Consider the following 15,680-nt stretch of genomic DNA (forward strand, 5'->3'; position numbering starts at 1 on the left):
CCCCCCCCCCCCCCCCCCCCCCCCCGGGGGGGTGGGGGGGGGGGGGGTGGTAGCTGGGGGGGGTAAAGGCATGGGGGGAAGGGTTCCTGAATAAAGAATGTGTGCTTTTAAGAGGAATGCAAGGAGTTACTCTTAGGAGCAAAAATGATATTTAGGTCATGTTACTTACTATTCTTTCTGATAATATGTTCTTTATAATTTTTGGCTTTGTCTTTGGCTTGGATTTTCTGTTTTTCAGGAAGACTGCAATGACATTATTTTAAAAACTGAAATAGAAAATCGTCAGAAAGTATCAGGAGTTCTTCAGCGAATTATCTTGCTCTTCCGGGCCGCTTGTTGCTCCTGTCCTGCCGCACAGTGGTATATTTTGCAGCTGAAGTGGGGAAGAAAAATTATGCAAAAAGTAAGCATTTAATTTGTAGGGTTTTTCTTCAGAATTTGCTTATCTGTAGCAGATATTACTGGCAGGGTTTTGGTTGCATTACAGGAATATTTGGTCTCACCAGGACTTACATGCTTTTAATGTCCTCATAATTCTGCAATTCCATATTCAGTCATATAAAAAAATAAATAAGGAATGTAAATTTATTTGATAATGTACTTCATAGAATTGTCTTCTTTCTGTACTTTCTTGGTAAAGTACAAAATTGTCTATATTTCTATTTGAAAGAAACAAGCTAATTTTACTTGGGAGCTACAGCTTCCTGAAAATGTGTTTCAAATCAGCTTAGCATTGATTCTGTAACAGAGAACATGATACTCAATTCAGGTGAAGTGATCTTGCTTCACAAAGCACAGAGCTCAGAAGGTCTTGCTCTACTCAAGTGTAAGCGTAGAACAAAGTTTGGAATATATTGATGAGTGTTTGGTGTATCAACTGAGGCCTTTTTTTATTATTGTGAGTTACAGGTTAACTTGGTAGAGAAGGGTACGTGTGACTGTATCTTCCTTCAACCACTCTGCACCTGCATTCAAGTAAAGAGCTATATTAGGAACAGACAAATAAATACTGTTTTCTTTTTTTTCGTTTAATGGTTACAGAGGCTTAATGCTAGCAATGGCAAATGGTAAGGAGTAGCAGCTGAAATGGGAGGGATACATATTTGCTCTTATGTTTCACTGTACTGTGCAAAGAAAAGCATTTTGTTTGCCATAGCTCACACTAAACATAGTGGTTTAAATGAATTTTCAGAATACTGACTTGAAGAAAAGGGAAAGCTTAAAGCGGTTTTACTGATCTTGACAATATTTTGCTAATAACTGAGAGGCTGTACATTTACAAGTGATGTATTGAAATTTTTAACTTAATTTCCATTTCGATGTACAAAGAACATTTGTTGACATATATCAATACATAGACAAATTGGCAAATCGTATCAAAATAATTGATTGTTTACTTTCTCTGTCCATAGATTCGAATGAAAGGGTCTCTTCCTCCACTGAACCCATTCCCAGAGACTTTGCTTCATTACTGCGGTTTCCATACTGCTTTCTGGTCTGAATCTAAATCTACATCTTCTGGAGACCGTCAACTTGATGATATTTCCTGTAAAATTTTAGGTCTGTATGGCAAAAAATACAGTAATTCAGAGGTGAGAAAAGAACATAATTCCACAGGTGCACAGAAACTCAAATCAGAATTATACTGCATTGCATGCAGAAGAGCATTCTCTTTCCAGGTTTGAATTATGCTAGTTATTAAAGCACTGAATCGAAAGGTTCCTGTGCTAGATTGCGTCATCCTCCATCCCTGGAGGATCTAGTGTCTGCTGTAGCCATCGGCAGTCCTGCATACAACAGGGGAGCTGAAACCAGATGATCTTTGAGGTCTCTTCCAAAAGAAGCCACTCTTATGTTTTTATGATACAAATCTAATGAATGTAAAAATAAAACAAAGCAAGAGTTAAAAGAGTTAAAATAAATTCTGTTCTTCTAGCTGAAAATCTCAAGCTGTTTTATTTTATTTATTTCAGTAGAGTCTCACCATGTTGCATATTTTCCTCATAGGTTGGTTCAGAGAGCTGTGTGCATTGTGTTGGATGTTTCATGTTCGTGAAAGATTATCTGACAGTTGTAGGCGGTACCAAGCTGCAAGGGAAAATGCAAACAGTCATAAGGTGATTACATTACTAGCTTAGTAGAGATACACATTAATTGTATACACCTGTAAGAATAATACTAGACATTTTATGTACATTTCTGTGAAGACTTTTATTTGCAAAGAAGGACAAAATTAATGTGATGTTGCAGTGTGCAGTAAGTACTTGCTATGGAATAGTGCTGTACTTGTAAACTAAAACTTCCTACTAGTTTTTTCTGATTTTTTTTCTTCTGTTTTTGGTTGGCATTCAGCTCAGGTAACAGAAAACAAATGCTGCCAGAAGAACAGTAGTTTGTACAATTGCTGACTAATTGAAGTATTTTATATATTTCCATCCATATATTATATATATATTAAGCAGTTATTTTGTGTGCTTTCTGTTCTATGTGTAGTTAGCTTACAATTTTTCTGTTCATGAAGCAAGTTTTATGATAGAGGCCAAGCCTTGGTGTTCAAAAGAATAATGAAAAATATGAAAACTTAAAGGTTTTTTTTCTACTTGTACCTTTATGTCCGAGATCAAGGAAAAAAAGAAAGAAACTACTGACATAAATATATTTGGCATATATACTGTAATTTTATGGATGTAAGTTTCTATTATATCTGTTTCGCTGCTCAGCTGTCATCAGCAGTTTGCTTCCTTTTTTATTGCAGCGGTGACAAATATGATAGAAGCCACTGACAGTTTGAAAATAAACCAATTCATTGTAAAAGCTTGCTTAAATATTTTGCTCCTAATAAAGAAGTTACTATCACCTTAAGTTACATTAAAATGATTTACTACTCATAGTAATTCCATGTGTTTAATCAAGTACAGATGATTTAACCAAATATTTAAATGTCACTCCGAATGGATTGAAACATGCTCTTCAGTAGGATATGAATTGTTTTGGTTTTAAAGGATGTCTTTTGTTTTTTAATATAAATTATGGTAATTGCAACTTCGATCTGTTTCCTACTTTTCTCTTTTTTTCTCTGAAAGTTATGTTGATTATAATTTATCCAGGAAAGAATCACTGGTTTGCAGTGTGTGAATAACTTTGTTGAAATATATTATTTGTTTAAATTTATTTTGATGTAACAAGTGTTTTTTAGGATCTTAAGAAGAATGAGTATGGTGCCTCCACAGTTGAGCATTGTCTGAATGCTGCAGAATGGGCTTGCAGAATGCTTCCTTTCTGCAGGTTCATGAATGTTGAAGAATTAATTCAAGATGTAATTCTGAGCCTGCTTGGAGAACTGCCACCAATCAAAAAGGTACAAGAAACGAAAGCTAGAACAAAAGTAGTAGATATTACCACAAATGTGTTTTGTTTTGTTTTTCTTCTTGTAAATGCTACTCTCTAGCATTTCTAGGCTAGACTTTCTGATGGTGTAAGTTGTGTTGAAAATTCTCTGTGAGTGACTTTAAAAGAAACTTTGTTTTGTTTCAGGTGGCAGAAATTTTTGTTAAAGCTTTTCCTAATCCTGAAGATGTACGAGTTCCGCTAAGAGATAAATATAATGGTCTTCAGCAGCGGCTCAGACACTGTACTGTTCAAGGTAATGTGCATCTTTCTTCAAGAAATACTAAATGAGCATTCTTTTATATCTTGGTAGTTAACAGGTTATTAGAGGGTTGTGATTAACATTGCAGAGTCTATTTGGAAACCTGTAGCTGAAGGTGTTCAGTTTTGATCAGTACTGGGCATGGTTTTGTTTGACATCTTCATCCAGGATGAATTGCATGGAGAGGTAGAAACCACTTCAGCAAGTTTGCTGATAATATAAAGCTTGGGGGAGTGGCTGACTCACCAGAAGTCTGTGCTGCCATTCAGTGAGACCTGTACAAGCTTTGATGGAGAGGAATCTCATGAGGTTCAACAAGGGCAAGTTTAAAGTCTACACGTGAGGAGGAATAACTGCACACATCAGTATAGCTAGGAGCTGACCTGCTGGAAAGGATCTTTTCGGAAAAGGACCAAAGAATCCTGGTGGACAATGGGTTGGCCATGATCCAACAGTATGCCCTTGTGGACAAGAAGCTCAATGTTATCTTGGGATGCATTAAAAAAAGAACGATCAGCAGGTTGAGGGAGGTGATTCTCTCCCCTTTTCACTGCACTGCTGAAGCCACGTCTAAAATACTTTGTTCAGTTGTGGTCTCCCCAGAAAGAGTTCAGGAAAGAGGGGAAGCTACTGGATGGAGTCCAGCGGAGGGCTACAAAGATTATTAGGGGCTGGAGCATCTCTATTACAAGGAGGGGCTGAAGGATCTGTGACTGTTGAGCCTGCAGAAGACTGAGAAGATGAACTTATCAGTGCTCATAAATATATAAAAGTGTGGCTGTCTGGACGAAGGGGTCAGTCTCCTTTTGGTAGTGCCCAAACAAAACAAAAAAAGCAACAAAACAAAGGGCAGTGGGCATAAACTGGCACACAGGAATTTTTGTCTGAACAAGAGGAAAAACTTACTTTGAGGGTGACAAAATACTGGAATAAGCTGCCAAGAGAGGTGGTGGAATCTCCTTCTCTGAAGAACCCACCTGGATGCTTTCCAGTGAAATCTACTCTACTGAACTTGCTTTAGCTGCTGGTAGGACCAGATGATCTCCAAAGGTCCCATCCAACCACTGCAATTGTGTGATTATTTCTTCGTGCCTCATGTAAAACAGTTACAATTTTTGTTCAAACAATTTTAAGAGGATTTTGTGGCAAGATCTTTATTTATAATATGTCTTTGCCAATAACAGCATATCACAACTTCCATGTCAATGGTTCTACCCACTTCATCATATTTGCTGTCAGATTTTTAAATGGCTACAGTTAATGGTGACATTTGTTTATGTCTCAGTCTGAAACAGTAAATCAAAACTGAAAAATTTGCATCTAAAATGTCTCTTTTTTTCTTTTTTCGAGCAGATCCTGAAAGTGAAGAAATGATGTCTGTTGTCATACAGGCTATGGAAAAAGCAAGAATGAAGAACTTGAAACTTGTAATAAGGAATATAGGCCCTATAGAAATTAATGTTTGGGAGCCAGCAGAAGAAGGAGCAGATTTTCAGGAAGAGCACTATTATGACAAGGTCTCTCTAGGCACTAGTATAAGCAGAAGCACACTTACTGATCTTGGCAATCCTCAATTGCACAGTGAGGCTGAAAGTGTAGACACACTTTCAGATGCTTTGCTTGTTGAAGAAACAAGAGTTCAAACTCCTTTACCTCAAAGGTATGAAAAAGTGGTAGCAGAAAACAGTTAAGAAAAAATATAGTTGTTCTTCTATTTTACTGATCTTCTTATCAAATACAATAACTATTACTTTGAGTAATTTACCACATGAAAAATGAATTTCGTCAGATCTCAGAACTGATGATATTATGTCAAGCAACGTGACTAATATTGTTCTTGAAATGTAAATCATTATTAGCTGTGTCCAAATGCACATATGATGTTTTTGAGCTCCTGTCTTTGTGAGAACTATGAATTTTATGTTTGATTTTTAATTTGCCATCTTAACATTGCATTAGTGTAAGCTTCTTTTTGTCAGTTTCCTATTTTTAACAAAAGAGGATGAAGAAGTAGTAATGCTCCATTTACTCATTTTCCGTGTAAATCTTCCTACTGTTGATTTTGGTGTTAACTCTTTGTTTGTTGTCTAACAGGGAAAACGAATATCAGAGACAAGGGGAGATAGGTAGCAAAAATTCTACCTGCAAGACAAAAACTCTTACTTGGAAAACAAAACATATGGAGAAAGCGTACAGAAAGGACTCACAGAATCAGTGTTATTTGCCTATAGTTGGTGCATGGGAATTTGAACGTGATGATGAAGAGTATGTTAATTTCTTAGAGCTCTTTCTGAGCTATGTTCTTGAGAGAGATCTGTTAAAGTACAGTGATCTCAGAATTCCATTTCTTACTAGCTTCTCTGGACTTCTTCGAAAGCATGAATTAAACTCTCTCTTGTTTGATATTCATACAACACTAAAACGTCGACAAGCCAAAGCAAGAAGCCAAAGTGTATTTAGAGCAGGGTCTTGCTATACTGTCACCCTGACATCCTGCAATTCTGAAACAGTTTCTGTCCATCGTGTAAACGAAAATGTTCTGGAAAATCCAGACATTGTACAGTCCACTGTGCAGACGACAGAACCTTCTGTGTATGACCCAATCAAAGAACTTAAAGGATTATTTGGTTTAAAACGCAAGTCAATTTACAGAGCTCAGAGTGACAATCAAGAGGTAACTGTTGCATCAGCAATCCAGACTGTTCCTAAAGGTACTGCCCGTACACTACAAACCCTGGAAACTTCTAAATATGTGTACAAAACTGCTTATTTTCCTGATACTTTACCAGGAGAAGAACTAGCAATAGAACTGACGGATAAATTTAGCAGTATTGCAAGATTACTTGAGTGGATGATCAGATGGTCTGACAGGAGACTGCTGTGTGGTTCCAAGAAACAAGACTCCATAGAAGAAAGTCTTCCAATGATACATACGAAGACATCAGCAGCTGCTGTTCTTTCTTCCTTATGGCTGTTAGAACAATTGTGCAAAGATGGAACACAAGCAAGAAGTGTAACATTTAAGGTAAGAGAGGGGTGGAATAAGAATAAATTTATGCCAGCAAACAAAATTATACACATCTTTTACGTTATAGTTTGATTCTCAGTAAGAAAAGGAGTGTTGATCAATAGTCTTGAAGTGAGGAGTCGCTCAGAAAATAGATATTTTCCAGAAATACCAGAATTTTGGGAAAACTTCAGCTGAAAATGAAAATCCTCTTTTAGAAGTAATTTAAATAGTTATCACAGTATTTGAGCAAATGCTTAGAAGTTATGTCACTGTGTCTATTTTTATGTGAAGAAAGCCAGAATTGGTGACAGATTATTGGAAAAACAAGAGTAATTAAAGAATGTTTTGTCAAAGGAAACTTGAATGCAAGTTTATTTGTCCTTAGAGGAAAGCACGGTTGCATTTTGACTAAAGCTAGATGTTAATTTGTGAGAAGTGAACTTTGAATTTCCAGCTAACACTGTTAAACTTGGGAATTTGTAAAAATAAATAAATAAATAAATAAATAATGCTACATGAAATGCTTTGGATGAAGAAGGTTGTGGGGTTTTTTTAAGGTCTTTTCTCACAGAGAGATTTTGACTTGTATTTGGTTTCCATATGCTGTTTTCTTGCAAGCACCATATGTACTTTACTTACAACTTACTGCCAGAATACTAGGTGTGCTAACTATGCATGATTATGTAAGTTTTTTGCCTTTCATATAGTTATCACAATTCAGTGATAATTTGAAGTAGGTCTATTTTACTGGTGCTGAAACCAAATATTATTGCATTTCTTTTATGGAGAATATTAATTGTCACATCAATGACAAAGGAATCATGAAACATCTGTTATTTCACAATTCTTCTACATAACTCAGAGGACCATTTCTTTGTTAATCAAAAGGTGAAAACTCAGACTCCATATTTAAGTGTAAATCCAGAATTTCTCTGTTGCAGAGGAAATTGTATGAAGATAAACATAGCATATGAAACAGTATTTTTTAAAGTCTTTTTTTTTTTTTTTTTCTAAAGCAAGTGAATTTTTTTTATTATTGTTAATAGAATGCAGGTAACCAGTGTCTGAAAGAATCTGCATCTCCATCAGAAGCACAGCCTAGGACCAAGAGAGAACGTGGAGTAGTTGAAGGCACTTCAGCAAATCCTCCAGCTGATGTCCATAATATACAAGCCTATGACAACCTTTGTGAAAACCGTTCAGGGTAATTTTTTTTTTATCTAAGAACTCCAGTTTGTCATTCCCCAGCTAATGAACATAGTGAGATGAATAGTTCTGCTGTTTCTGCATGTTATATTATGTTAAATTTTGAATGTAAATTCAATCTCATGCTCAAATCTAATGGCTATACGTGGTCTGTTACATCACTTGAATTTATTCCTGAAACAGGATAATATTATATTCTTTCTATATATATGTAAGTTACTAATTTTGGTGGAGATGTTAAGGTGTTCTCTTTTATAGAGTAATATTGTCTCAGTTTTGTAGAAGAGAATCCAGATTTTTTATGCCTCGTAATATCACATGATTGTGTCAGTTCTTCTCAAATCGGTGACCAGGTCTGTTGCAAGAAATATTCATGAGAACTTAATGTATTTGGTCATTCTGTTCTGTTTATTTCTCATATTCTGCTCCTTTTATTTCTGATACTTAGAAAAAATCTTATGTTTGCTGTTTAAACATTATCAGGACTAACACTGTTGGAAGGAGAAGTCTTGAATATTGTCCTAAAAATTGTTGCAAGACTTCGCTTTATAGAAATTTCGTAATTGACAAAAAAAATCAGACCAAGTATCTACCTTCCCCAGACATACCTCTAGGTAGCAAACAAGATGGCTGTTTCGTATGAATTGAAATGTCAGTTTACATCACTGTTCATACAGTTAGCAATGTGGAAATACAGTCCAGATTTTTGATTTAGTAACTATCATCATTCTCTCAAATAACAAGCTCTATACAGGGAGAGAGAGAACCTTCATTCTTATACTGAGATGATAGTTCACAATGTTAATTGTTTTTTCTTGACTTTTTCTGTTGTTTTCATTTTTCCCCTGGATCTTTAATCTAGCTATGTTGATGTATGTGTCAGAAAGAAAGATGGAAAAGGGGGTAAATATGTATTTCTTCATACCTTAAACACTTCTGGAGATGGAGATTCTGTAAACTGATGGCTTTTGTAACATTTGTCTCTATCTACTGCTGCGCTAAAGAAATGAAAGATCTGCTGTTAGTATTTAAAGACACTGATGTGTGTTTCCTATAAATTTTATTTTATTTTTTTATAATAAAGGAAGTTTCTGTGAGGGACATAAATGTATTCTTAGGGAGATTATCTAAAAGTTACAATGCAATTTATGCCTTCCGTTTTCTTTTTGGTAGGTCATATGTGTTCTTTACGTCTTTCTGAAGAGCATTTGAAAGGCTGTCCCTTTAATTTCAGTAAAATGTTACCACTATTCCAAAAAATAGTATTTATCTCAGTTTAAGTGAAACTTGTTGGGGAATTTTATATGATTATATCACAGCAGTGTTTATTTTACTGTTATACTCTAGCCTGTAGTCTGAGAGGAACAGTATATTTAAATGAAGTCTGATACTTAGGTTATTTTTATTGTGGTTTTTTTTTTTTTTAATTCCAATGATCAGAATGTCTACAAAATCAATATATTTTGCTAAGAAGGAAATTAAACATGGGAGTTGTTCTCTGCCTCATGTGACTGAAGATCTTAATGAAGTTGAGCCATTTCTACAGGAGGAGTCAGACATAACATCACAAAGTGAAGGTTTGTGTTTGTGCTATATTCTTTTACTGTTGTCTGACATAGCAAAGTAGGAGCTTTGCCGAAGTAGAATTATACATTCCTTGCACATCACATCAGTAGTAGTAGGACAAACTATGAATTTGCTGAAAGATAGCTCAACCCTTTTTCTTCCTCAATAGGAAAAAAAGTGGACTAATGTAAACCAGCCGACAGAAATTGTGTAACAGTGCTGTATGTCATATCGTTTTCTGATTTAGAATAATTTTGTTTGTTTTTGTAGAGTGCTTTGAGGAGCCATTTGAAACTCCAAAGAGCTCCAATGGCTCTATCAGGATCAAACCTGGAAAGGCAAGTTACCAGTTATCATCTTGTCGAGAATTCCTCAATGTAATTTAGAAATGGAGATCTTGGTAGAATTTTTTCCCTACTGAAGTCAGTAGTAAAAATTATTAGTACTTAAACAGTAGTAAAGTGTTAGAGCAAAGCTTACTCTAAACATTTTTCAGTATTGATTCAGTGTTTGTAAAACTGAGTGTGTGTCTGCCTATATCAACAGGCATATAATTATGTTCCATAACAGGTTGTGTACCACCGTATATAAGTATATACTATTTTTGTACACATAGATATGTATAAAACCATGTAAACTAAACAAACAAACAAACAAACAAAAAACAGGTGGTCTTCTGTTTAGCAGAATTTTATAACTATTTTGTTTACCGTAGCTAGCTGTATTACAGCTTATTTCCTAAAAAATGTATGCTGACTTGGAAGTTGTCATAGGGTGACTAAGTAATGACTTATGACTTGTTTGCTTCCTTGCTTACCTGATTTTTAAATTAAATGTATAAAGGTGTATTATTTGTTGGAGTCTGAAAAGTCAGTTTAGATCTATAAATTAGCCTCATTCTCATGTATCATCCAAGAGAACTCTCCTGTATTTGAAATTGGCTAGGAACTATTATGAACGAATGTGGATTGCAACAGCTTACTCTCCTGTAGTACTTTGGATTCAGTGCTGTTAATAGAATTAGACCCAGTAATGGAATGATTTTCAATTCCCCACTATGTATTACTACATATTACTATAGTGAATCTGCGGCATATGTGAAGTCCTGGATTTATTTCTGTTTCTTAGTTTGTGAGTAGCTTCTATTTACAAACTTTGTTTCCCTATTGTCATCCTTAATAGGAGGTGTGAGATTAGCAGACTTGATTTCCAGGGTACTGTATCTGGATACAGACTTGAAAATAGAAACATATAACAACTAATTTAAAAAAAAAACAAACAACAAACCATATTTGGATGGAATTATTAAGATATCTCCAAATACGTAAGCTGCAACTGTCCTCTGATAAGTGTGTAATTTTTGTTGTTTTTGTCAGATTTTTTAAAATGACTGTTTAATGAAAAATATGTTTGACTTAGGCTAATAAAATAATATTTCATTGAAGCAGAAGGGGTATGTAAAAATTTACAAGTTGAGACACATCTTTTTATTTTCCAGGACATCTCCAATTCAGCTGTATATAGACCACAAGAAGACCAAAAGATGAAAAAAGCAAATGAAAGAAAGGCTGAACAGAATGTGTGAGAGACTTACTATTTTATTTTTCCCTTTGACTCTGTTTAAAAACAGTTAAAATTTTTGTTTTGTAGTTTTGCAGTTTTGCTAATTATGGGACTCAGTCAAATCTGAATGGGTTTGTTACTGTAGGAACAAACTCATAGACTGGAAGAAAATTTCAGTCATGTTCTATTTCACATGAATAGGCATTTTGCATATACAAGGTGCTGGGTGGATTAATGAGTAGTTTAGAAATGAACAGGTAATACAGGCATGGTTTGTGGTAAGGACTAGTATTTTCTTTCTGGTTGAAGTATGTAACTGGAGAATAACTGGATAAGTTTCCAGATTGAAAATTCTTCTTTGAAGTTGGAGCAGTATCTTCAGACAAATTACAGAGGGAGAGCTATTTTTCAAGGAAATTTAGTTGTTAACTTGTTAAACAATTTAAAAGATACAGATGAAAGTGAATATAGGTGGTAAATTAATCATCTCCTGACGGAGAGAGGGAGATATTTTACAGAACTTAATTTCAAGAAATTTACGTAATTTTGGCTTGTTTTAAATTTAATGTGAGCTAGATGAATATTTTAAAATATATTTTAAAATAAAATAAAATAGTATCATTTAAAATAAAATGGAAACAAGGAAACAATCCATAAAGCTTGATTGTTACATCATTAGTTAGAGTTGATTACTGCTTAGTTTAATTTCTTTTAAGCTTTTCAAGGGAAGAAACTTTATTCCAAAAGGGTTTTTTGTTTGCTATGAAGAATTAGTGTTTGGGGATTTTTTTCATTTAATGAGAAATGTAACCACCTATTTTTATTCTTTTGTATCAATTTTCTTTATGATCCTACCAAATTTGTTTGTCATAATGAAACCTTTTTCTATAATACATAGCAACTGACTTTAGTATCTTATTTCACTGGCATATAAATCCATATTCTGTTTATGTAATATTTGTTAAGAACTCAAGAATGGCCAGCTTTAGGGAAATAAAAGTTTCCTTATGACTCTGGCTTTCCTTTTTTTTTTTTTTTTTCTTGGAATGCAGATTGGGATCATATTAGCTAATATTAACCTGTATTGCTTATTGGATGTTCTCTTCTTTTGACTGCTCCAAGCAATCTATTTTTTTTGCCTGTTGTTTGTGTGAACAGCCAGAACCTTTTCCATGCTTTTGTTTGAGTCAGTTTCTAATTGCTAGGGAGACAAAGCTTGAATGTCAATATTTGCCAGCTCAAATTGCAGCGTAATGAAGTAATACAGTTCAGTATAGCTCTGATAAGGTGGCATTCAGGTATCATTGCTTTAAATGTACAAAAGTGTTTGTACATAAAATGGGGAAAAAATGAAAAGCACAACAAATTACTGTAGCACTTACAATGTCTGTTTTTTTGTTCTATTGTTTTATTTTGAAGCATGACTGAGGTTGCTACTAGCACCATTTCTCAATCATTCTCTTTAGAGCAAAATTCCGAGGTTCCCAGGTAAGATAAACCTATGGTGTTTTATACAATGAAAAAAAAGCTCTTGTTAAAAAAGCTCTTGTTAAATTTTTAGTGTCAAGTAACATAATTTTTATTGCAAAATATTTGTACGTGAAAACTGTAATACAGAGTAAGTTTTCTGAAACATTTTCATGCCATAATCCTTGTGAATCGCATACTCTTGCAGTTTTTCCAGGATAACACATGAATAAAACTTCTTAAAGTAAAGTACCTATGATAAGATATAGTCTTATCATAATATAATATATATCTTTGTGAACAACTTGAAAAATATGCTATTTAATATCATCTGGTACATTGTATTTTAATGTTTTGTAATCTGCAGTTTTATTGTTGCTTTTTAAATATCCAAATAGGTAAAGTCACGATTAGTCATTTAAGTGAAAGTAAATCTGCCATCTCTTATATTTCAGCTATAATTTAATAAATATAATATATTTCACTATATTATAGTGTCCATCTCCATTTTCTCTATCTTTTTGGTTTTATGATTAACAGGACCTTTTTCTGTTGCAGCATTGTTTTTTTCTGTATCTCTAGAAAAGCCAATGTTTCAGTCTCCCTGTGACTGAAAACTGTAGATCTTATGTCTTTACTGTTATTTTTCATTCACTATGTCATTAAGTGCTAGGAAAAAAAGGCCTATGTGAAGATAGTGCAGTGTTAATTGTTAAATTTTTCCAACAAATTCATTATATTTTAGATAAATCAAGATATCCTTAACATTTTGTGGATTAACTTAAGATAACCTATATGTTTTCTGTACTATGAGTGTTTTTAGCAATTTTATTCTTTTCATTCTATTGTTAAGTAACATAGAGATTTCTGTAAGTCACGGTCAGCCTTCCCTTGCTGCTGTGTCAAGTATATCAAGTGTTATCTCCAGTACTTCAATTTGTGCAAAAAAGGAAGACATCAAGAAAGAAGTCGCAACAGAAGAGAAATTGAATACATCAGAGACTGTCAGACAGATGCTCCAAGATGAAATGTTTAAGTTAGTTCAGGTAAGAATGCTTCATTGTTGAAAATTGTGTTCCCAGTATAAAATGGTATTTAACGTACAATTGGGATAATTACTGTTTTAAAGTATTTGTTTGCTTGTTTTTAAAAATTATTAGCATAATAATGAAAGGCTGAATGTGTTCTAATTCAAACAGTTCAGTGTGCTCTAATTGCTTAGATTAGGAAAGATTCTGAAGCTGTAATAACTTCATAGCTGTGATAGCAATTAACTTTTGTTAGCACATTGAAACAATTATGTACAAGCTTACATATACCTAAACTTCACAGAAAAAGTGAAGGAATTTATCTTGCTTTAGCAAAGCCTGTCTATGACAGATTTTTAATATATCTCAAGTTCAGTTCAATAAGCAGTCGTACAAATGAATCTTCATTGAAACTTATGGAAGTTGTTTATTGGTACTGTGTATTTTATGTTGATAAGATAGTGAACTGTTAGAACATGGCTTAGAGATGATGTTTTTGTGAGGATCCCTGTTAAAAGTGTTTTTACGGTGTTACCTTCATGTGTTTGTGTGTGCAGCTACAGCAAATCAACTTCATGAGTTTAATGCAAATAGTGCAGTCATCATTTGCCAACCTGCCAAATGTGCAACAAACTTTAGAACGGTATCAATCTGCTCATCTGGAAGGAATCCAGCCTGTGCCCCCAACAGAAGTCAATGGCTCTGCAAGACCTTCATGTTCTGCCGGGGCTTCTCTAAAAACAGAACTGTCCACTGAAGATGATAGAGAAAAATATGATCAAAAAAGCTCACATTTTCAACCAACAAATAGTTCAAAAGATGAAAGCAACTGTGTCCATATAAAAGTAGGTGTATCAGTATGTCACTTTTGAAGATGTCAATGTGTATATATTCTGTATATTTGTTATCTGTTGTGTTGAATTGCTAAATCTTTTTGAAGTGATTGCTGTAGACAAAAACAAGCATAAACAAAAACCAAACGTATTTTTGTACATATATAGTTTATCAGCTGTTTCACTGTGCTTTCAAATGCTTTTTTTTTATTTTCTGATCTAGAATCATCAGAACGTTCCTTTAAGCCTACTAGAAAACCATAGCAAAGAGACAGGATTTATGCCACCAACACAAGATTTGCATTCTTCAGCATCCATTAAACAACTTCATCTCCTAGCTCCTTCCTCAGATGTTCAGAAAGCACCTAAGTTTATCCCTATTGAAAAAAGCACAGATTGCTCAGATGGATTTCCTTTGCTTAAGCTTGAATCAGGTTATCATTCCAAACCAGCGTTTTTAGATCCAATAGAAATGTCATCAGCTTTTGCAAGACCACCCCCACAAGTAGCTTGGAATTCATCAGATTCTTTATGGCACCATCAGTCATCATACAAAGAAAGAAGGGGGAAGTCTACAGCACACTGGAACATGAGTAGATACAAACCTGAGATCTTGAAACCAATCCAAGAGGAAGAGAAAAGATGGGCAGAAACAGTGTATAAGCCACTCTCCAAACACCTATGCTCAAGTCAGTATGAAGAACGAGAAGTTTCACTTGAGCAGCAGTTCTCTGGTAATGTGAAAATGGACAATACAGTGATCACCAACAACCTGGCTGGTATTCCCCTACTGCACTTGAATCTTGATCCAGTAGTTAGACTTCCACCAGTTACAAGACAGCCAGTCATCACTGCTTTAATACCTGTTAAACCTATAACGAAAGAGACTGATGAAAGAGAAACGCTGCAGCACACAGGAATATCACTGCTTCATGCCAAATTACCTCAACAAAAGAAGGTACTGGATTTAGTAATACATTTTTCTAAGTTGCAAGTGTTTTTAGTATAGTGATTTCTAATTCATCAAAGATTAGTTAGTGTTTCCACTTTATGAGATTTGGAAGTCTTCAATCCAGCTGACAGAAGAGAGTTTGGAACTAAGGTACCTTTATACTGGAATGTTAATCTAAAGCAGGCTTGGTGCTGTTTTGGAATTGTTTAAAGAATCTACTGGCTCAAAATGATAAATAATATTTCTGTCACAAAAAGTAATCACTGCTGGCTTTACAGAAAGTTAAATACAATTATTTACAGAACAAGAAAGGAAGCAGTAAGAAATTCTATTCCGTACAGGGCAGAAATGTAATGCCCTATAGGCATTTTCCTTTTAGGCTTGGAAAGAAAACTTTGTCTTGTGG

The 15,680-nt window shown here is 34.4% G+C and overlaps 1 protein-coding gene across 6 annotated transcripts in view; it reads left to right on the top strand.

Moving 5' to 3' along the window:
• CPLANE1 (ciliogenesis and planar polarity effector 1) overlaps positions 1-15,680 on the top strand; it is a 63,676-nt gene that overhangs the window by 24,547 nt on the left and 23,449 nt on the right. For all 6 annotated transcript variants that reach the window (XM_042825756.1, XM_042825760.1, XM_042825759.1 and 3 more), the window contains exons 20-34: positions 239-403; positions 1,413-1,560; positions 2,008-2,117; positions 3,197-3,358; positions 3,535-3,643; positions 5,003-5,309; positions 5,744-6,674; positions 7,706-7,863; positions 9,306-9,442; positions 9,702-9,769; positions 10,930-11,012; positions 12,414-12,482; positions 13,315-13,507; positions 14,047-14,334; positions 14,546-15,280. In XM_042825756.1, coding sequence (XP_042681690.1) covers positions 239-403; positions 1,413-1,560; positions 2,008-2,117; positions 3,197-3,358; positions 3,535-3,643; positions 5,003-5,309; positions 5,744-6,674; positions 7,706-7,863; positions 9,306-9,442; positions 9,702-9,769; positions 10,930-11,012; positions 12,414-12,482; positions 13,315-13,507; positions 14,047-14,334; positions 14,546-15,280 — 3,663 coding nt within the window. The remainder of the gene's footprint in view (positions 1-238; positions 404-1,412; positions 1,561-2,007; positions 2,118-3,196; positions 3,359-3,534; positions 3,644-5,002; positions 5,310-5,743; positions 6,675-7,705; positions 7,864-9,305; positions 9,443-9,701; positions 9,770-10,929; positions 11,013-12,413; positions 12,483-13,314; positions 13,508-14,046; positions 14,335-14,545; positions 15,281-15,680) is intronic.

This window comes from Centrocercus urophasianus, unplaced genomic scaffold, assembly GCF_019232065.1.
Source record: "Centrocercus urophasianus isolate 14NV4802_14NV808 unplaced genomic scaffold, USGS_Curo_1.0 seq_25, whole genome shotgun sequence".
NCBI lineage: Eukaryota > Metazoa > Chordata > Aves > Galliformes > Phasianidae > Centrocercus > Centrocercus urophasianus.